This window comes from Schistocerca cancellata, chromosome 8, assembly GCF_023864275.1.
Source record: "Schistocerca cancellata isolate TAMUIC-IGC-003103 chromosome 8, iqSchCanc2.1, whole genome shotgun sequence".
Taxonomy (NCBI): Eukaryota; Metazoa; Arthropoda; class Insecta; order Orthoptera; family Acrididae; genus Schistocerca; species Schistocerca cancellata.
The window spans coordinates 195,214,093-195,238,299 of NC_064633.1; the positions used below are offsets into that span (position 1 = coordinate 195,214,093).

The following is a 24,207-nucleotide window of genomic DNA, read 5'->3' on the forward strand; positions in this document are numbered from 1 at the left end:
GAGTCAGTCGCATAGTGTGATACATAGAAAATCATGAATGAAAAGAGAAAAGGAGAAAAAGAGATCCACTGACAGAAAAACAGTCTGTTTCATTGTTTAGTCTGTTTCAGTGTTTAGTTTGGCATGAAATATTTCAGTGGCATGCTACCATCATCAGGTGCCCAGTGTTGGTTTATAAAATTCATCAGACAGCTGCAGGCCCAATCCGATTCCATACAATAAATATAAATTGAACATAGAATACTTTTAAGTGAACAGAGAGATAAAACAAGTTGCAATCTGTTCCAGAAAAAAAGTTGGGAACCTAACTGATTACATCCCTGCTCATGTTAGTAGCAACAGGCCGGCAGTTTCAATAAATATAAAATCTTATACATTAAAATTACTTTTAACCTGCTCACTGAGATAGCATCACAGATACTCTGGTAACAGTAGTATTAGTACCACAAAGAGAAGGAAGCTTTTGGCTCACCAACAGCAGGAGGCTCAGCAAGGCCGACAATGCGGAATGCAGGATGTATCCGCAAGACACCAGATTCCTGAAGATCTCTATCTGTTAGTCCATACCTCTTCTTGTATTCATCATACCGATCATGGCGCACCAGTCTCTGCCCGTCGTGGAGTGTCAGTTCTCTATCATGCACCAACCTGTAGCAAAAAAAAAAAAAATATTTTTGCAAACAAACTTTGAAACATTTCTAATATTTTACAAAATAAATTCTCAGCAGCCTGAAATTACTTAAACAATAGAACACTTAATGTTGCAAGCTAAAAATATATATCAAAACCAGAGTTTCCAGAACACAATGAGATGACCCATACAGGGTGTATACGAGGACAAGGAAAAAAATTCCCGGATTTCCTGGTTAAAAATACATGTTCTCCCAGGTGACAGTATATTTTTTCCTTATCAATCCTTCGAATGGTTATGGTTTTATACACGGGCGTACAATTTCCTGGCAATTTAGAAAACGAAACTCAGGGAAAAAAGACACGTTTTGGAAATATCTTTGATGTGCAGCAACATGTACGCTGCATATTTTCGTATTATGAAAGTATACATTGGAATTACACCAAACACCGCATGTTATTTTCCGAATCATTGAAATCGAGATTTCGAGGCGCTTTTGTAAGCCGTTCGTAGCTCATGTCACCTGATCTCGCAAGCCGATGACAGCGGATATTCAGAGCATAGGACATGTGATGTAGTCAGCCAACAGCAGCATCACTGTTAAGTAGCACGAACACACAAACAGGGAAAGTTAAAAGTTTAAATTAATACACATAGTGCTGCTACAAGAAAAGCAAAGCTTTCACATATAATACTGGCCTCAAGCTGCAAGAGAAGCTAAGCTTTCGCATATACTGTTGATCTTTTTTGCGCGTGTTACACTTTAAGATACATCACACAAATTTGCCAGTAAAATTTTTAATAATGACATAAATGTCTGATCTTCAGGGTTTGAAATTCTTCTAAATGGCTCGTCATCAAAGAGTTGATTTTTAAATGAGAGTCAAATGCTCTGTGGTCTAATAAATTCATGGTCATTCTTGCACATAGTTCAACTTAGGTAAAAGGATATTTACTTTGAAAGTAATGCTTTTCAAACCATTATTCGCAATATTTTCCTGCGACCTGTTAGAAATAGGTTCGTTTCAGCAGTTGCCAGAGAGTGCGGATAACAGGCAACACCGCGCTTGGGTAGCTATCATGACGTAGGAAGCCCGTATGTAAATATGTGTAAAATATTAAAAGATCATACATTATGGCATAAAAGACACAAGACATCAGAGGATACTGCAAGAGCATCAGAATTTCGTGAACCATATTAAAATGTGCACATTTAAAGTGCATACCTAAAGGATACATTCGTATGTCCAGATTCCCAATGAAGTAGATCTTGACCTGATATTAAGCTTTTTAGTGTGGTTTTCGGGATGTAAATTTTAAATTGGAACACCAGTACTGTATTATATCATGTTTGGTTCTTTATTATGAGATGACCATGACTGGCGACATCTGAGATGGATCATCAGTAGTGACAGAAGGGCAACAGTGCATGTCTCCCAGTGGACATTCCTGTTTCCAGAAGCGGGAGAATCTGCTACTCAAACGTGACTCAACTGTGCATGCGCATGAGCCCTCTCGTAACTCTAAAACGAATCCAGTGTAAACAGTTGTGACTTCACACTCATTGGAGGCAATTTGTTGTTATGAAGCACTGCATAGTCTTCCTAAAGCCTTTGACACATTTTCAATTGGCAGATGCTTGCATGAGCACTGTGTCGTCGTTGTATATGAAGCATTTCCTATGCAATTTAAGTTATTTTCGTTTTTTTTCTCTTGTTTATGTTTTATTGTTAAAGTATTATTCTGCAGTAGCGGGATACAGTAATATCCTATGTTAGAGATTTGGTTCTTACCAGTCAAAATCACAAAAATTTAACTGTGAACTAAAACAATGAAAAATTCCCGGAATTCTAAAAATATCTTGGGTTTTTCCCTGTTTTGCTCCCGGATGAAAAAATTCCCGGGTTTTTCCCGGATCTCCCAGTTGTCCCAGTTCGTATACACCCTCCCCAGAATGTGGAAGGTAGGAGACAAGGTGCTCTTGGCAGTATTTTTATGAGGATGGGTCTTGAGTCATGCTTGGGTGGCTCAGTTGACAAAGCATTTGCCCTCAAAAGGCAAAGGTTTTGAGTTTGAGTCTCTGTCTGGCATACAATTTTAATCTGTCAGGAACTTTCAAAACCAGAGTTATTTACAGATTAATTCTTTCAGTATGTCTGTCATTGCTGTCAATAAAGTTCTTTGAACTATAGTATTATGAAAAGGATATGTTGCTACTCACTATATAAAGGGGATGTTGAATTGCAGAACGGCACAATGAATAGATTGCTATACATTTGAGACTGCAGCTGAAAGGACTACTTCTAAAGTAGAAAACACACACATTCACAACTCACACATGTATGACCACTATCTCAGTCTGGCCTCAGTGGCCAGAGACAGTGGTCATGTGTGTGTGAGTCGTGCCTGTGTGAATATGCGCGCGTGCACGTGTGTGTGTGTGTGTGAGTCGTGCCTGTGTGAATATGCGCGCGTGCGTGTGTGTGTGTGTGTGTGTGTGTGTGTGTGTGTGTGTGTGTGTGTGTGTGTGTACATTCTAGCTTAGAAGAAGGCCTATGTTCCTGTCTGCAACTCATTCATCGTCTTCTCTGTATGGTGAGTAGCAGCCTATTCTTTCCATGATATTGTCATTATTCCATCCTGGATTTTCCATTCTTTGAATTATAGTTATAAAACTAAGGCCCTTGCACATGAAATAACTCAAATAAGACTCACTGATGATGTGAATTGGTACACAGTAAATTGATGATCACTTCCTGTGTAGAGTTCCACAGATGGCGTGACTGCACAGGGACTCACCAGTAAATCACTTGCAATGTCTTACAAACCTGTTACAAATGACTCGGTGTTCACGTTGCCAGGTGATCTCTGCTGTGTTGTGTCCTCAAACACAGCTCTGCCTTGCTTTCATTTGAAAATGCATGAGCAGGTAGTGAACATTAGCTTTGTAAGGGAAGTGGAAAACACACCTACAAGCTCCCAGGTTACTGCAGGAGGGATCAGACAGAGAAAGCATGATATGAATTGGGTAAAGAACCTCGTATTACATTTAATACACTGTACACTGACTTAGCAAATGTCGTGGGATAGGCACCTAATTCCGCATGGGGCCTCCTATGGCTGTGTGCACTGCAGTGATGCTGTGGAAGTACATCTATAAGCTCCTGGTACTCCTCCGGAAGCAGCTGACACCAAATTGTTTGCAGAGCAGCAGCCAACTCTGGTCTGTTAGTGGGTGCAGGATCTATGGTGTGAAGCCTGTGTTCCACGACATCCCAGATATGCTTGATGGGGTTCAAATTTGGGCTTCAGGTTGGTCATCTCAGTCTGATGTGTGAGTGATATGGTGACGTGTTATCATTTTGAAACAATGAAAAACCATCAAGCTGTTGGAAGGTCAAAAATGAGTGGAGATGGTCCCCAAGCAGCTCAAATACCACAGACCATTCAAAGTCCCTTCCAGAGCAACTAGGGGGACCATTCTATACCCAGGAAAACGCACTCCAGACCATAACACAGACACCACTGTTGTGGACCACATCTTCTTGGCAGGCAGGATCCATCAATTCATGCGGTCTGCATCACATACGGTGTCTCCCTTTGGTATGGTGCAGTTGACATGATTCATCCAATCATATCATGTTACGTTATTGTTCCAGGGTCCATCCCTGGTGATTGGTGACAAATGCAAGCAGTTGCGCTCATTTACTTTGGGTTAACTGTGGCACTGCTGTGCAGTGCCATACCCAATGAAACCGATGTTCCTATGGACTGTCTGCTGGGAGACATGTCTAGCACATCCTATGTTGAATTGAGCTGTGATTTTTGCATTGTTGCCCTTCTGTCACTATTGACGATCCATCTCAGATGTCGCTGGTCATGGTCATCGAGAATGCTGCACGGCCAGTACTTCATCTGTTGGAGACTGTGACACCCTCATTCAACCATTCACTTTACACCCTGAACACAGTTTAACAGATGAAGCCAAATTCTTGCACCACTGCTGAAATCAAAATTGCCATCCCTCGGGCATCAACCACCATACCCTGTTCAAACAGCATCAGTTCACAGTGACATTGAATGTTATACGTATCACTTGCACAACCTTCTCAGAAGGTCTCCTACACAACTGCAGTTGGCACAGGTGGTGTGTGGTGCGCATACAACACACCTACGCCATTTGTGCCCCAATATCCCACGACATTTGCTAAGGCAGTGTACACTTATTGCTTAAAACAAAATTATCAGTACACCAATGGGGACAAATGCACAAACAAAGGTAATTCACTCCAGGAGTATTCTTTTGTGTACCTAGTAGCCGGTGACATTCTGTAAAACTATTTTGTCAAGTCAAAACAGTGTCAATGGCAGGCCGATATGTGTAAGCACAATGGTGTCCACATACAAATGATTTAATGAGCACAAACCACCAACACCATATTTCTGTATCTCATGACATTTGGATTTTGAAAATAGAAGTAATGCTGTGTTATTATGGAAAGAATGAACTGTGCCATATCACTGTAGCACTATTTAGTTGTTCTATAAAAAGGTATTAATTTGGAATCTGTCTGTCTGCAGCTATGAATTTCAAATCTGGTGCAGCTTCTTGGCTGCTACATACAGCCTGCAGTTTATGTTTCTTTGGATGTAGGGGTGAATCCAGAATTTTCTTAATTTTTTCAACATGTGTAATAATAACAAAGAACCACATGTTCTACTGAACTTGAATCTGTCCTTGACATGCCAACAGTAACGAAAAGATGCTCAGGTGCAACAAACAATACTCATTCTCTTCCATGCTTGCACACAACAAACATAGTTTCTCATTTCAGAGTTGTACTGCATGTAAAACTGCAGTGCCAGTTAGTTGGCAATCAAGTTGCCGATTTAGATCACCTGTCCGTTATGTTCCTTTTCAGTCACACTGTGGGTGGGTGGCCCAAGAGAAGTGCAGTTCACCAAACAGTAATATACACCATTTAAGGAAAAATTTTGATTGGCTTCCCAAACAATGATGTAAATACTGTTATCCCTTAATTTTAATGTTGGTTACTGGGCCCTAAGTTAATAAGCAGGTGAGAGCTTCAGCAAACAATTAAATCTTCACAGTTGGCAGAACAAGCTGTAAAGAAGAAAAGATGGAAATAAAAAACTGAAATGGAAAGTGAGATGGAAAAACAACGACAAGGATGTAAATGAAGCAAATGAAAAGTATACAACAGATGCATTGAAAGTGTTCACTTGTGTTGGACAGCCATTACACAATTGTGACAATCTTATGGTGATGCATATAAGTTCTTGGAAAAAGCCACAGGTCACACCCCTCTACAAGAAGGGTAGGGCAAGTGATCCGCAAAACTACTGTCCTTGACACTGATTTGTTGTGGAAGCTTAGAACATATTTTAAGTTCAAACATAATAAGAGATCTTGAACAGAATGGTCGTCTCCACACCAACCACCATGGATTCTAAAAATATCAATCGTGTAGAACCCAACTCACTGTTCTCTCACATGACATACTGAAAGCTTTGGATCAAGGCAGATGTAGTATTTATTGATTTCCAAAAAGCATTTGACTCGATACCACACCTATGCTTATTGTCAAAAGTTTGATCATATGGGGTACCAAGTGAAATTTGTGACTGGATTGAGGGCTTTTTGGTAGAGAGGATGCAGCATGTTATCTTTGATGGAGACTCATTGTCAGATGTAGAAGAAACTTCGGGTGTTTCCCAGAGAAGTGTATTGGGACCCTTGGTGTTCGTGCTGTATATTAATGACCTTGAGGACAATATTAATAATAACATCAGATTTTTTGCAGACGATGCAGTCCTCTATAATCAAATACAGTCTGCCAGAAACTGAGGAAATATTCAATCAGATCTTGATAAGACTACAAAGTCGTGCAAAGATTGGCAACTTGTTTTAAATGTTCAGAAAAGAAAAACTATGCACTTCACAAAATGAAAAAAAAAAAAAAAAATCCTATGACAATAATACCACTGGGTCACATTTGGAATCGTCCAACTCATACAAATACTTGGATGTAAAACTTTGTAGGGATATGAAATGGAATGGCCACATATGTTCAGTCGTAGGTAAAGCCTGTGATAAGACTTCGGTTTATTGGTAGAATACTGGGGAAGTGCAATCAGTCTACAAAGGAGATTGCTTACAAATCACTTGTGTGACTGGTTCTACAACTTTGCTCAAGTGTGCGGGACCCATACCAGATAGGACTGTTGTTGGTGTCTTCAGTCCTGAGGCTGGTTTGATGCAGCTCTCCATGCTATACTATCCTGTGCAAGCTTCTTCATCTCCCAGCACTTACTGCAACATACATCCTTCTGAATCTGCTTAGTGTATTCATCTCTTGGTCTCCCTCTACGATTTTTACCCTCCATGCTGCCCCCCAAAGCTAAATTTGTGATCCCTTGATGCCTCAGAACATGTCCTACTAACCGGTCCCTTCTTTTTGTCAAGCTATGCCACAAACTCCTCTTCTCCCCAATTCTATTCAATACTTCATCATTAGTTATGTGATCTACCCATCTAATCTTCAGCATTCTTCTGTAACACTACATTTCGAAAGCTTCTATTCTCTTCTTGTCCAAACTATTTATCGTCCATGTTTCACTTCCATACATGGCTACACTCCATACAAATAATTTCAGAAACGACTATCTGACACTTAAAACCACACTCGATGTTAACAAATTTCTCTTCTTCAGAAACGCTTTCCTTGCCATTGCCAGTCTACATTTTATATCCCCTCTACTTCGACCATCATCAGTTATTTTGCTCCCCAAATAGCAAAACTCCTTTACTACTTTAAGTGTCTCAGTTCCTAATCTAATTCCCTCAGCATCACCCGACTTAATTCGACTACATTCCATTATCCTCGTTTTGCTTTTGTTGATGATCATCTTATATCCTTCTTTCAAGACATTGTCCATTCCGTTCAACTGCTCTTCCAAGTCCTTTGCTGTTTCTGATAGAATTACAATGTCATCAGCGAACCTCAAAGTTTTTATTTCTTCTCCATGGATTTTAATACCTACTCCAAATTTTTCTTTTGTTTCCTTGACTGCTTGCTCAATATACAGATTGAATAACATCGGGGAGAGGCTACAACCCTGTCTCATTCCCTTCCCAACCACTGCTTCCCTTTCATGCCCCTCAACTCTTATAACTGCCCTCTGGTTTCTGTACAAATTGTAAATAGCCTTTCGCTCCCTGTATTTAACCCCTGCCACCTTTAGAATTTGAAAGAGAATATTCCAGTCAACATTGTCAAAAGCTTTCTCTAAGTCTACAAATGCTAGAAACGTATGTTTGCCTTTCCTTAATCTTTCTTATAAGATAAGTCGTAAGGTCAGTATTGCCTCACGTGTTCCAATATTTCTACGGAATCCAAACTGATCTTCCCCGAGGTCAGCTTCTACCAGTTTTTCCATTCGTCTGTAAAGAATTTGTGTTAATATTTTGCAGCTGTGACTTATTAAACTGATAGTTCGATAATTTTCACATCTGTCAACGTCTGCTTTCTTTGGGATTGGAATTATTATATTCTTCTTGAAGTCTGAGGGTATTTCGCCTGTCTCATACATCTTGCTCACCAGATGGTAGAGTTTTGTCAGGACTGGCTCTCCCAAGGCTGTCAGTAGTTCTAATGGAATGTTGTCTACTCCCAGGGCCTGGTTTCGACTCAGGTCTTTCAGTGCTCTGTCAAATTCTTCACGCAGTATTGTATCTCCCATTTCATCTTCATCTACATCCTCTTCCATTTCCATAATACTGTCCTCAAGTACATCGCCCTTGTATAGACCCTCTATATAATCCTTCCACCTTTCTGCTTTCCCTTCTTTGCTTAGAACTGGGTTTCCATCTGAGCTCTTTATATTCATACATGTGGTTCTCTTTTCTCCAAAGGTCTCTTTAATTTTCCTGTAGGCAGTATCTATCTTACCCCTAGTGAGATAAACCTCTACATCCTTACATTTGTCCTCTAGCCATCCCTGCTTAGCCATTTTGCACTTCCTGCCGATCTCATTTTTGAGACGTTTGTAGATAGGACTAACAGTGTATATTGAACGTGTACAGAGAAGGGCAGCAAGAATGGTTACATGTTTGTAAAATCCATGGGGGAGTGTCACAGATATACTGAAAGAATTGAACTGGAAGACTCTTGAAGATAGATGTAAACTATCCCAAGAAAGTCTATTAATAAAGTTCCAAGAACCAGCTTTAACTGATGAGTCTAGAAATACACTACAGTCTCCTACATATCACTCACATAGTGATCATGAGATGATTGTGGTCTGACAGTTCATTAATGATGAGCACATTACAGATGGAACATAGGCTCAGATTGTATACGGATAGGGCAGGAAACTGAATGCGTCATTTTCATGGGGTCCATTCCAACATTTATAATTTACATAAACCATGGACCACCTCAATCTTAATGACTGGACAGAGATTTGCATGCCTCAGCATCCAAATGTGGGTCGTTTATTGGGTGTTTAATTACTACTATTGAGTTATGAATTCATTGCTAAGCTTATCAGCTAAATTCAGATCATTCTGGAATATGTTGAATGGTTTAGAGAAAATGGGTTTCACTTCATGGAAACACACAATAAAACAACAGATCAGACAGATACACCTTTGTCGTTGGAAAGACATTTGCATGATCTAGGCAGCAATCTGTGCCATGATTTCTCTCAAATAGCCAGTTCTACTTAACTCTAAAATTGCAGTGTTAATAGCTGTTCAAGAGGGAATGATGGATGGCCTGCAGTTAATGGGAATGGTGAGTTACAGTTGGCGGATATTGTTAAAGCTGAATATGGAATGGGTGTCTGATCATCATATAGTCAACAGATATGGAAATGGTAAATGTAGGTGGATATAAGCTTTAAGCAGATATAAGTAGAGACACAATGGAGAGATGGGGAGTTGCCATATATGTTAAAATCTGTCATAGTGTGAAAAATTTAGAAATTTTAAAAAAAAATGTGTAGAGCAACATACAGAACCAAGTGCATGTGAACTTAAATTAAATAATGACACTTTTATAATTGTATCCGGGTATAGGTCCCCATTGGTAAATTTTCAGCAATTTTTGAAAAACTTGGATTCTTTGTTGTGCTATCCATCAGAGCCCAATAGAAAGTTTGACCTTGAAGTATTACTTGGTTCTCTCAATTGATTTTCCTACTTGGGTGGTACAGAAAGGCAGAACACTGATAGATAATGTTTTTATAGACCAAAATAAATGTAATCAAATAAAATGCGCAACTAGTTACAGTGTATGGCACAGCTCCATACAGTAATGCAAAACAGTCCTCCAAAATAATGTGTTCAATTAATGATTTAACAATTGTAATTTTTAGGGAAAGTTTGCAACAATTAGACTGGGCTGAGGTATATACGGAACCTGATGCTGATTTAAAATTTAACGTATTTCATGATACCTTTGTGAGTGTATTTGAAAACAGTGAAACATAATTGTAATAAACCATCGAAACAGCCATGGCTTACTAAAGGGATAAAAATATCTTGTAAATAGAAAAGGGAAATGTATTTTATAGTTAGAAGGAGTAATGATCCAGGAACAGTGAAATATTATAAAAACTACTGCACTGTGTTCAGAAAAGTTATTAAAAAGTCCAGAAGTATGTGCATTACATCTGAAATTAGAACATCTGATAATGAAATTAAAACAATTTGGAATATTGTTAAAAGGGAAACAGGGCAACCAAGAGTGCAGGAAGACTGTATTTTATGAAACTCAATGAAAAGTTTGTTAACAAAAAGTCAGAAGTAGAAAACATTTTTAATAATTATTTTTTTAAGTGTTGTAGAGAAAATAGGGATCCAGCTACTCAATAAGAAATGCAAGGCAGTATATGGAAGAGGCAATATTGATGCAGTTTGATAAAATTGAAATTCAACTCACTTCTCTCACAGCTATTAGGAAAATAATAAATTCACTCAAAAGCAAAAGCTCACATGGAATTGATGACATTTCCAACAAAGTACTAAAAGCTTGTTCCCAACAGATAAGTAGAGTTCTCAGCCACATATGCAGTAGCTCACTGAAGCAGGGCATTTTTCCAGATAGACTGAAATACGCTATTGTTAAACTATTGCATAAAAAAGGGGATAGGTCTGATGCTAACAATTACTGCCCAATCTCACTTCTGACAGGTTTATCCAAAATTCTTAAAAATGTAATGTATTCATGAGTGGCATCACATATTTGTAAAAATGAAGTACTAAAAAAAATGTCAATATGATTTTTAGAAAGACTTTTCAACAGAAAATGCTATATACACTTTCACTGATCAAGTATTAAATGCTTTAAGTAACCAAACATCACCCATTGGGATATTTTGTGATCTCCCAAAGGCTTTTGACTGTGTGAATCCTAAAATTCTTCTAGATAAGGTTAAGTATTGTAGTATGAGTGTGACAATGCGCAAATGGTTTAATTCATATTTAACTGGAAGAATGCAGAAGGTTGAAATTAACAGTTCAGATACTCTGCAGAAGTCAGCAGAGTCCTCTAACTGGGGAGGTTTCAAGAATTGTGTCCCATAGGGTTCAGTCTTGGGTCCCTTATTGCTCTTGATATATGTTAATGACTTGCCACTCTATATTCATGAAGGTGCAAAGCTAGTTCTTTTTTGTGATGATACAAATATAGTAATCACGCGCAACGAACAAGAATCAGCTCAGGAAACTGTAAATAATGTCTTTCAGAAAATAATTATGAGGTTCTCTGCAAATGGACTCTCACTACATTTTGAGAAAACACAGTATATACAATTCTGTACCATAAATGGCACAACACCATTGATAAATATAGACTTTGAACAGATGTCTGTTGCTAACACAGAATATTCAAAATTTCTGGGTGTGTGCATTGACGAGAAATTGAACTGGAAGAAACACATTGATGATCTGCTGAAATGATTCAGCTACATATGCTATTAGGGTTATTGCAAATTTTGGTGATAAACATATCAGTAAATTAGCCTACCAGGCCTGTTTTCATTCATTGCTTTCATATGGCATCATATTTTGGGATAATTCATCATTAAGAGAAAGTAGTCATTGCATAAAAGTGTGTACTCAGATTAGTAGCTGCAGCCCGTCCAAGATCACCTTGCAGACATGTATTTAAGGAAATCAGGATCTTCACAGTACCTTCGCAATAGATATATTCACATATGAAATTTGTTATTAATAACTCACATCAATTGAAAAATAATAGTGACATGCATAGCTACAACACTAGAAGAAAGGATTATCTTCACCGACTTTGGCACAGAAAGGTGTGAATTATGATGCTACAAAAATCTTTGGTCATTCTCCAAATAGCATTAATAGTCTGACAAATAGCCAACCAACATTTAAAAACACATTAAAAGAATTTCTGAATGACAACTCCTTTTACTCAACAGATGAACTTTTAGATATGAAGTAGTAACTGTAAAAAAAACTTATGTTAAACTGAAACGTTCAATATCATTACGAAATGTCATATTCATGATCTATGAACACACACTCATCAGTCGAAACACCCACTCAACTAGACTGAACTCTTGTCTTATGGGTGCAATTTAAATGTCTAGCGACAGCCAAAAAATATGGTTTTCTCGCTGCTTTCTTTTTTCTATGAGTAGCTAGTGGATGATATTTTGGCAGAAAGAAGTCATCTGTCAAATTCAGAAATAGAATGGGTGCTTTTAGCAAGTAATGCTGTCTTTGTTGAAAGCCATGAGAGATGGCAAGAGACAGATGGTGAGGAAAATGAAAGTGATAAGGGTACTGAATAATATGATGACAAAATAGCACTACAACAGATGCTACAATATGCTTTCATGCATGCTAGTTCAGCTCACCAGCCAACTAACTGGTAAGAATGGCATAAAGGTGCACCTAATACAGAATGACCTGATGAGGTGTTTTCAGTCTTTTGTAATAGATTCTTTCAGCAACAGACAGCTGACCCAATAAATTATAGCTCCTACTCCAAATTCAACAGCAAGGTAAATGGTCCACTGCTGGCAAGACGCACAGATGATGAAGTGAAGACAGTGATTGGACTATTTATTCTTCAGGGAATTCTGCACAAGGCAGACACAAACAGTACTTTTCAAGTAAGGAATTACTTCATACAGCATTCTTTATAAACTTGTGAATAAAAAGCAGTTTCATCTTTTGTTGAAATGTTCCACTTTGTATCATAAAACATCCCATGGTACTGTGAGCACAAACTATTCCAAGTAGAGCTGATTATGGAACATCTGAGGTGCACATCAAGACATACATCACACAGTACATTACTATCGACAAACATCGACTGCTCTGGAAAGGACATTTTGGTTGGAGCACTTTATGCCTCCAAAACGTAGTAGATTTTCAGTTCTTACTGTTAATATTTGAGAGGACATAAATTATGGCAGCCTTTATACTGATGAGAAAATAGTTTTTCAAATGGTTTGGAGCTTGCTCACAATTTGCTTGGAAAATGTTGCAGTATTTCCATTGATAACACATACACAAGTGCAGATTTAGTTGATAAACTAACAAATAAGAATACTGATGATGTTAATACAATGCAATGGCATACAGAAAAAAGCAGTTGACAGTGTAATGGAAGGACAAGGAAGATGTCATAATGGGCAGCACATTCCATAATGACGCATTTGAGGAATAACTTCAAAGAATGGTGTCATACAAAAGCCATTTGTTGTCATGAATTACAGTATGAATATAGAAATCATCGACAAGATCAGTTCCTAATTGCAAAACTACCACGTCTCAGAGCATGCTGAAAAATATTGTCATAAGTTGCTTCTCCATTTACTGAACACTGCATGTTTCAATTTGCCTCTCTACCTCCTGTCCCTGCAGTCAACAATAATACCCAGAATTGTTATATAAAAATTATTTCCTATTTGTATTTCTTCCTATACAGCAACTTATGCTCAATAATAAAGTTCTGACTAACTCTTCTTACCTGTGAACAATAGCCAGAGTACTGGGATGAATCCTGTGAATTCCATCTAGAATGGCCAACTTCCCTTCCAAGGCTGCTGTTACCAAAGGGGAATTCTGCCACACTGTGTCACCATTAGGAAGTGTTGTCCTTTGCTGAATAAGATCACGTGAGGTCATGTCCTGTAATGTAAAAACGTAAACTATTTATATAATGTTCAGCTTAGATAATGCAAATAGTCTGACTATATTACGAAACTGTATAAAACACATGATCATGATCTCTAAGGAAACAGAGTAAAAAAGGATAAAAACTCAAAAAGAAATAAACTTAGGGGGAAGAAAGAAATAAACTTGGGGGAAGGAAATCATAAGTGTAAATTATGATAATTTATTTAAGAATAAGGATCTATACCAGGTTAAATTAAGTAATGAGTTCAGACTCTTAGAACATGAAGATTATATAGGCTTAGGTGAAACAAGAAATAATTTAACAAAAATACGCAGGCAAACAGCTAGGGATGTTGCACTTACAAAGCAAGCAAAATAATAGAAAATCTCAGACTGAACAAAGCAGCTACTTAAGATAAGGTGGGAGCTTCAGAAAAATGACAATACAAACATAATATGTTTAAATTATCCATATGATGGCTGAGAATCAGTAATTGTAAGTTATTACACAACAGTTTTATTCTGAGCCATAACTGCAAACAACTTTAATAGTTATCACAAGGTTTGACATTTATGTCTTCTTTGGATAACCAGTCCTATTGTGGTTCTTGACCTGCCTGGAGGTGGCATCTTCAGTAACTTCCCATAGCTGAAAGTGCTGCTATTAATCAACCTTTCAAGGTCCACAATGAGACCAGCTATCTGAACATGATTCGAAAATAAACTATAGTTCAATTCTTTTATCTTGGCGGTTCGCGCATGCCCGCCAAGACGCGGGACATTGCTGCGTTGCCAGTTGTACGCGCCAAGAGAAGCAGTGCCATAGTATAGTTCGCAAACTTACGTTTAGGGGGGAGCGCGCAGTTTATGAAGTAAAGCCACCACGGCCGCATTAACCCTTTCGCTGCTACAGAGACGTGCTCCCCGCACTCCGCGATGTGCGCGATTTTGTCATCACTGCACTGCTCACCTGTGCAGACACATGGTGTTTCGACTGCTTTGACACACTTTATCATTCGATTTCACAAAAACTATTTGGCCCAAAAATTTGATTTTTTACACATCTTATTGACTGATACCTTCCCCCCATAAATGACTTAATTTTGTTTCGATCTTCAATGCAGTTATTGTGCAGCATTAGATGTAGTAAACCATTGCATGAAATTTTGAAGAGTTTGCAGAGGTAAAAGTCCATAGCGTATACTTTCCGTATGGTCGATTTTAGTTGCCACTAGAAACTTCAAAAAATTGCATTCAAACGAATAAAATTCATGAAGTAAGACACTTCGATATTGTTTTTAAAATAAAGAAAATATTAAGTTCCGATCAAGGTTTGAACTCAGAACCTTTCACATAGCAGCCATGCACTTTAACCATTACGCTAACGCAGCTCAGCATTTAGTAGGTCTCCTGGAGAACTTTAAAATATCACGCAAAATACCGACAAATACTGTTGGTATGATTACGAATTACTCACGTTTCGTCGAAGTACAATAGGAAATAAACAATTACCCCTGTTCTTTATTGCTAAAAAGTGTTTAGAGAGAATGATACAAATACCTTTCCTTGCTATCGCCTGAATTAGAAGGCTTATTGCTTGTTTGGTTAAATTAATTAATAGAATATGAAGCAATTGGTATAAAGAATGCTTTTCCCAAACTTTCTGTAAAAGAAAGTCTGCTATGAAGACATTGCTTTTGTTCAATTACTTTATTTATGACTGAACGTTTCTGAAACTGAAGACACTCGTCCGTGCTCTGCACTGCAGTCGAGCTCTGGCAACGTCATTCTCTGTTCATTGGCTGACTGTGTTTTGTGATGTCAGATGCGCAGAATGAACCTAAACTCGGCCGCTGTCATAAATGACGCGCACTTTAGTAATAACAGACTGGAAATAAAATTGTTTTATTTGGAAACATCAGGAACAAAGTTTGAGTTAAGTGTGGAGGTATTCTCAAACAGCCCAATTATTACGGTGATTATGCACGAAAGCAGAAAATCTGAATGAGTGATTAGTCCAGTCAACAAAGGAAAATTAAGGGAAAAAATTCGTTTAGCCACAAATTTTTGCACAGTGGTAGGAGGCAGTGCCATGAATGGCATACTAAAACATCTTGACCAGTGGTGTGCGAACATGGGGGTGAGGGAGCATTTAAAAATAACTTTTTCTTTTTAAGAGCCACAACTTCTAGTAAAAATATTTCCCAGGACTAAATTTCTTGCACAGAAGGTTCTACTGCATTGCAGGGATTGGAAAAATTGCAAATTATTAAAAGCAGCATTTTAATGTTACAAAACTCACGTTTATTGTAAAATAACATTGGTTAATAACAAATATTAAATGTATGTACCACATCTAAGTGCAGCAGAACCCTTTTAATAGATAAATTGTGTTCTGGGGGTGCGATGGGCACGAGGAGCAGGGAGGGAGGGGAGGAGGGGGGGATAGATGTATGAGGGACTGCAGGTCGCTGGATTTTGATCATGCACTTGCCTCCTTCATAGGTCGATTATACCATTCCCTCTGCTGCTTGCCTTTCAACCCAGTAGCGGTGCAATGTGCAGACTTGCCTGGGAATGTTTACTATCCATAAAGTGTGTTAACACTACATGGTACACAGACATGAGTTACCAAAAACACATATGGACAGAAGCTACATTAATCTCTGCACACTGTTCACCACTGTCAGAGGGGACATTGATTCTTAATTACAGTACAAGGCAAAGGTATCATCCTTTCTGGAAGAGCCACTTACCCCAGCATGAGTGCTGCTCACTTTTCAATTGACAGACAAACTATACCTTCACGGCATTTCGTGTCCAGTTCTCCTAGGTTAGTAGACAAAATACCTTCACTGTGGTCATGTTTATAAAGAAGAGTTATTTTTAGTTTATTAAATGTGTACTTATTTGCAGTTATTAAGTGAGTTTTTATGTGAAATATGCTGCTGGAAAAAAAATTAATACACTCATTTAGATATTTCCAGTCCACTCACGATTTCTTTTTGCAACAGTGCATGTGGAGTAAATGTAATGATCACTTCTTGTCCCATCACATCCCACACATGCTAGACTGGAGACAAATCTGGAGTCCGTGCTGACCAGAAAGTTGCTGAACACCGTGATGATGATGTTTGGTTTGTGGGGCGCTCAACTGCGTGGTTATCAGCGCCCGTACAATTATCCAATCTTTGCTCAGTCCAATTTCGCCACTTTCCTGGATGATGATGAAATGATGAGGACAACACAAACACCCAGTCATCTCGAGGCAGGTGAAAATCCCTGACCCCGCCGGGAATCGAACCCGGGACCCCGTGCTTGGGAAGCGAGAACGCTACCGCGAGACCACGAGCGGCGGACTGCTGAACACCGTGCAGAGCATGTTGATTTTCACGGGCAGTACGTGAGTGAGCATATCCTGTTGGAACAAGACATCACCTTCCTGTTGCAAGAACAGCAAAACAACAGGTCTAACAACATCCTGCACATACCGAGTGCTGGTTAGTGACCACTCCAGAAATAAAAAAGTTGAACAATAGTTGTAGCTTACAACACCAAGACCATAAGGTCTGGGATGGGCCCACTGTGTCTTCGACAAACGCACATTACAAAATAGTGCTCATTAGGTCTACATTGCATACGCAAATGACCATCACTTATATGCAGCCAGAATCTGCTTATATCACTAAGATCATGGTCCATCATTTCATCTTCTAAATGATTCTCTTACAGCACCAGTCGAGCTGTGCACATCGATGCTGTGGTGTGAGCAGAAGGTGGGCTAGGGATGTGTGTGCCCATAGTCCCATTGCTAATAACTGGCTTACAACAGTTCGTGTTGACACGTCTGAGCTCACAAGCTCTCTTATCTGTGCTATGGTAGCTGTACAATCTGCCACTGCAGCCCTTACAATACATCTACATCTCCATCTACATTTATACTCCGCAAGCCACCCAACGGTGTGTGGCGGAGGGCACTTTACGTGCCACTGTCATTACCTCCCTTTCCTGTTCCAGTCGCGTATGGTTCGCGGGAAGAACGACTGTCTGAAAGCCTCTGTGCACACTCTAATCTCTCTAATTTTACATTCGTGATCTCCTCGGGAGGTATAAGTAGCGGAAAGCAATATATTCGATACCTCATCCAGAAACGCACCCTCTCGAAACCTGACGAGCAAGCTACACCGCGATGCAGAGCGCCTCTCTTGCAGAGTCTGCCACTTGAGTTTGTTAAACATCTCTGTAACGCTATCACGGTTACCAAATAACCCTTCGACGAAACGCGCCACTCTTCTTTGAATCTTCTCTATCTCCTCCGTCAACCCGATCTGGTACGGATCCCACACTGATGAGCAATACTCAAGTATAGGTCGAACGAGTGTTTTGTAAGCCACCTCCTTTGTTGATGGACTACATTTTCTAAGGACTCTCCCAATGAATCTCAACCTGGTACCCGCCTTACCAACAATTAATTTTATACGATCATTCCACTTCAAATCGTTCCGCACGCATACTCCCAGATATTTTACAGAAGTAACTGCTACCAGTGTTTGTTCCGCTATCATATAATCATACAATAAAGGATCCTTCTTTCTATGTATTCGCAATACATTACATTTGTCTATGTTAAGGGTCAGTTGCCACTCCCTGCACCAAGTGCCTATCCGCTGCAGATCTTCCTGCATTTCGCTACAATTTTCTAATGCTGCAACTTTTCTGTATACTACAGCATCATCCGCGAAAAGCCGCATGGAACTTCCGACACTATCTACTAGGTCATTTATATATATTGTGAAAAGCAATGGTCCCATAACACTCCCCCTGTGGTACGCCAGAGGTTACTTTAATGTCTGTAGACGTCTCTCTGTTGGTAACAACATGCTGTGTTCTGTTTGCTAAAAACTCTTCAATCCAGCCACACAGCTGGTCTGATATTCCGTAGGCTCTTACTTTGTTTATCAGGCGACAGTGCGGAACTGTATCGAACGCCTTCCGGAAGTCAAGAAAAATAGCATCTACCTGGGAGCCTGTATCTAATATTTTCTGGGTCTCATGAACAAATAAAGCGAGTTGGGTCTCATACAATCTCTGTTTCCGGAATCCATGTTGATTCCTACATAGTAGATTCTGAGTTTCCAAAAACGACATGATATTCGAGCAAAAATCATGTTCTAAAATTCTACAACAGATCGACGTCAGAGATATAGGTCTATAGTTTTGCGCATCTGCTCGACGACCCTTCTTGAAGACTGGGACTACCTGTGCTCTTTTCCAATCATTTGGAACCTTCCGTTCCTCTAGAGACTTGCGGTACACGGCAATCTTGATGGACATCTGTGCTGCTTGGACGTCCAGATGTCCAGAATCTCATCTACTGGTGTGAGAATGTTCACGCGACCACTGATATTAACATTGTTGCACAACTGACGCAGCACATCCAACTTGAGTGGCAATTCTCTGAAAGGATCATCCCACCACTTGGAAGGCCACAATTTGACCTCTTTGAAACTTGCTCAGTTGACTGAAGGAAGACAGACCTGCGAATGAGGGAAATGTATGACCACAATCCAGTGACCTGAGTCCCTCAGTGCCTATCCTCCACACACACTCCATCTCTTCCCCAGGCCTGTCACACCTGCAGAATACAATTTATTCCTTGAAATGGTTCTAATACACTTGGATGTAGTATATACATTTAATGTTTACTCTTAACCATCTTCATTTAACAATAAACATGAATTTTATGCCATTAAAACGGCATTTTTAATAATATTCAACATTAGTAGGAACTTTTGTAGGATATTTAATGTAGTTTAATATTGTCCTGGGAAACACTTTTGTTAGAAGCAGTGATTTTCAATATACAGGGTGTTACAAAAAGGTTCGGCCAAACTTTCAGGAAACATTCCTCACACACAAAGAAAGAAAATATGTTATGTGGGCATGTGTCCGGAAACGCTTACTTTCCATGTTAGAGCTCATTTTATTACTTCTCTTCAAATCACATTAATCATGGAATGGAAACACACAGCAACAGAACGTACCAGCGTGACTTCAAACACTTTGTTACATGAAATGTTCAAAATGTCCTCCGTTAGCAAGGATACATGCATCCACCCTCCGTCGCATGGAATCCCTGCAGCCCTGGAGAATGGCTTATTGTATCACAGCCGTCCACAATACGAGCACGAAGAGTCTCTACATTTGGTACCGGGGTTGCGTAGACAAGAGCTTTCAATTGCCCCCATAAATGAAAGTCAATAGGGCTGAGGTCAGGAGAGCGTGGAGGCCATGGAATTGGTCCGCCTTTACCAATCCATCGGTCACCGAATCTGTTGCTGAGAAGCGTACGAACACTTCGACTGAAATGTGCAGGAGCTCCATCGTGTATGAACCACATGTAGTGTCGTACTTGTAAAGGCACATATTATAGCAGCAGCACAGGTAGAGTATCCCGTATGAAATCATGATAACGTGCTCCATTGAGCGTAGGTGGACGAAACTAAAATGAGCTCTAACTTGGAAATTAAGCGTTTCCAGACACATGTCCACATAACATATTTTCTTTATTTGTGTGTGAGGAATGTTTCCTGAAAGTTTGGCCGTACCTTTTTGTAACACCCTGTATAAAACACTCCCCACCCACACACTCGTGCCCCACTCATCAAGACTTAATATGTTGTCCATGGCTTTGCCTCCTGCCACTGTAGAAAAATCTGCAACTACACAAATTTTTCCCCTTTTTTGGTCTTTGTTGACTGGGCTACCTATCATGAAAGCTGTTTTGAATGATCATAACATATTCAGAATGAAATGAAGTCACTTTTTCGTTTGGATGAGACCACTGACATCTACATCTAAATAAATCATAGCATTCTGTCTTGGTTGCATTTTACTTCATTTGTATAGATAACCAATTTACAATTTTCATCAAATCTACAAGAAGAAAACAAAAACAAATGATAAATACATTCTGAGATATCTTGAGTTTTATTTACCTCTTGTAAATATTATGATGATGGCTGTAAAGACCAAATTGGTTATCTGTGTGAATAAAATAAAAAGTGACTACAACAGTGAATGCCACAATTTACTTGCATATCTGAAAAAGTGTTTAACAGAACATTAGCGTTATCTGGAATTTAGGTCCTGGAGTCCAAATATTTCACTCAATTATAAAAGGAGTGGCCAGAAACTTGCCAGTAATGTTGAACTTGCATAACACAGAAAAAGAAGCAGTAGAAGATGATAGAAGGAGTGGCTGTAAGGAATTCTTTCCTTGTTTTTGAACAGCTGTGTATTCACTGTTCCCTCTGTGATGTCTACCAGCAACCGGTTACAAATTTTGAACCAGAATATAAAATTCCCTAGACAAAGATGCATGATAGGTACAGAAATTATTTTTACCTCTAGTATTGTGGTTGTGAATATCACAATTCATCCTAAATTCACTTTTTTATTGTTAACCACAAATGCCGTTAGGGAGCATATGGCCCTAAACAGTGTTCTGACACTTGTTTGGTATCAACTTCACATAATAATCTTAGTATATGATTCTGTGAAATAAATGCTTTTTTGACTGAAACTGCACCGCCCCAGAAGGATGCGTCATAGGACAATACCAAGTGGAAGTATGCCACTTATGTTAACAATCCCTTTTTGCATGTCAACACAATGAGAGCAATTTTTAAGTGTAAAGCAGGTAAAACTGATCTCTCTGGTTAACTTACCCACATGGTAGTGCTACCACAGTTTATTTTTCATATGGATGCCCAGGATCTTCACCCATGCTGTCCCATCCAGTGTGTCCATTAACCTCTACCTACGGTTTTTGTTTATTTGGAATTGCATAAAACCAGTACTACAAGATTATGGGTAGGGCTGTAAGCCTCTCCCATTATTCTCCTGGCTTCAGGAGAAGAATCCTTCAATGTCACTGGTAAATTATTTATATAGGCCAAGAATAGGAGCAGGTCAAGTAGCTAATCTTGCCACACATAATATTTAAAGACTCCCCAATCCAAATTTGGTTTCCTTCCTGTGACATTTGTTAACTGGACCCCCTCCATTTTCTATTGTTCAGATATGGGTCCATCCATGCAAAAGAGACTCCCTTCAACAGCACAAGCATATAGTTTTCCTAGTATGACCTTATGATCTACACTTGGTATGTAGCCATAGAAAGTCGGGAGGGAAATAATCTGACAAGTTTTATTTGTTAAAATTATTAGTGTAAGTTCTGCATTAGCATAATGTTTATACAATGATTAAAGAAGGAGTGCACATTTTTGCATCCATGACTTCAAAGTTTTGAAATACACACAAGAATGAATTTTACTTATGAAGACCAAAACTACAGAAATAGCTATGTGAGTTTATAATTTGTGTAAGTATAGAAGTTCTCCCAATTTTTACTTATGAGCCAGGGGGAAGTGGACATAGATGTGAACATTTACATTCCATATTTAATATGAGTTATTTGGTTCCACACAAGAAAAAAAACTAGCACATTATGAGATAAAATTACTGATCAGCACTTACGTACAGGAGCTGAAATATTTAGTTCTGTTAATATACACACAATAAAAGTAAAAGTGACAACACAATCCCAGTTTTCAGAATTTTTAGTTATTTGCTTCGGGAGGAGAGGGACAGGTTGTGTAAGGTTAAAAGAAAAGGATGAGACAGACCCACATGTAGGCGTCTCACTACATCAGTAGCCATTAGCTCTGAAAGTTAGTGTAGTTTATGTACTTTTACGTATGTATCAACAGTAATAACATTATGTTTCCAGAAGGTAAGTACTGGTCAATAATTCTGTCCCATAATTGATTAAGAATTGTTTTTATTTAGACATGAAGAGAAGCTTCTTAAGTGTCTGAGCTGTGTGGGAAGAGAACTGAAGAAAGTGAATTTACCAGAATGTACAAATTGGAGATATATTATGTTTCTTTCACTGCAAAGCAATGTCTTTTGCCTCATTCTTCTAAAAAAGGATACAAGAAACAACAGATTGTTCACTACTGGAAAAACAGACAAGCTTTCGAAGTGGGAGTTCCTGCCCTGAACAAATATTTGCTCTCTGAAACATATCAGAACAATGACATGATGGAAAGAACAGACTGCTACTCACCACACAGAGGTGCCTAGCAACCTATCTTTTTCATAGTATTATTGTTATTCCATCCTGGACTTTCCACTGTTTGGTAATAGAACAAGGCACAGAACTCAACTGCCCACAGCACCTAAACTTTATTGATTTTAAAAAAGTAATTGACAATATACTCTGAGAATATTTGTGGAATGTTGTAAGCCTACATGGAGTTCCTTCCTGAACACCTACATTTACATTTGCACTTTATGTACGATATGCGAACACAACACGCTTCAAAAGACTTGTCAGGGACTTGTTAATTATCTAATAAAGGTTTATTATCTAATAAAAACTGCTGATCTAACTGGAACTGATGACTGTCTGGGAAGTAGGAATGTTTGACTCAATTTCATACATCATAATCAATGTTTCTGAAAGCCTGCAGCTGTCATTCATCATTTAAATAATGAAACACTGCACTAGTTATGTATTTTTTCATGCTTAGCATGACGCATTTCAAGAATTTTTTCTCATTGTCAAGTGCAAATATGTGTTTTTCTGTGTCTCTTTCACTGTAGTCATCTTTTTGAGGTTATCACGTACTGTGTGCCTCCTCAGTTATGTAGAAAACCACACACAAGCAAAATATCACTCACATTGTTTGTTTGTGCAACATCACAAAAAACACTTATGTAAATACTGCACTTAACAACAAGAATAAATTCTTGAAACACATTTTGCTCAGCATGAAAAAAATTCATAACCAGCACTGTGTTGAGACTAAAAACATTTGGGCAACACAAAGTGAATGATGGTGTCAACTAGCACTCCAAGTGGCCAAACACCGAAACACGCTAAATATAGTTTGACAAAGGTGTCATGATGATCACAATACTGTGTTTGATCAGTAGAGATAGTTTGGAAATGGTTGTGATTGGTCATAATTTAAACAAACCTAGTTACTCTAATCAGCCACCACGCCAAGTAAAGCTTGGCAGCAGTGGGAGATACGGCACAAATTGTTCCAACTTTTACATGTTTACTGGTCCAAATCCGCTGAGTAGAGTGCCCTGGTGTCAAGAAACTTAACCACATAATATTTGTAAACACTACTGGACGGCCAGTGTCATTTTTTCTCCACAAACATTTGCATAAATTGCGGGAAAATTATAAATATGTTGACACAAAATTGGGTGCAAATTACCATTATGGCCATAGGAAAGTTGACAGGAATGATAAAAATGTCGTAAACGGTGGTAAAACATTAATTTCGGGAACGTAAAAGCAGGGTTA

At 38.8% G+C, this 24,207-nt stretch overlaps 1 protein-coding gene across 1 annotated transcript in view; it reads right to left on the reverse strand.

Moving 5' to 3' along the window:
• The window catches only part of LOC126094492 (von Willebrand factor A domain-containing protein 8), a 268,216-nt gene that overhangs the window by 176,654 nt on the left and 67,355 nt on the right, over positions 1-24,207 (reverse strand). Inside the window, exons 10-11 of the mRNA XM_049908901.1 lie at positions 13,672-13,832; positions 473-648 (exon numbers count right to left, since the gene is read on the reverse strand). Coding sequence (XP_049764858.1) covers positions 473-648; positions 13,672-13,832 — 337 coding nt within the window. The remainder of the gene's footprint in view (positions 1-472; positions 649-13,671; positions 13,833-24,207) is intronic.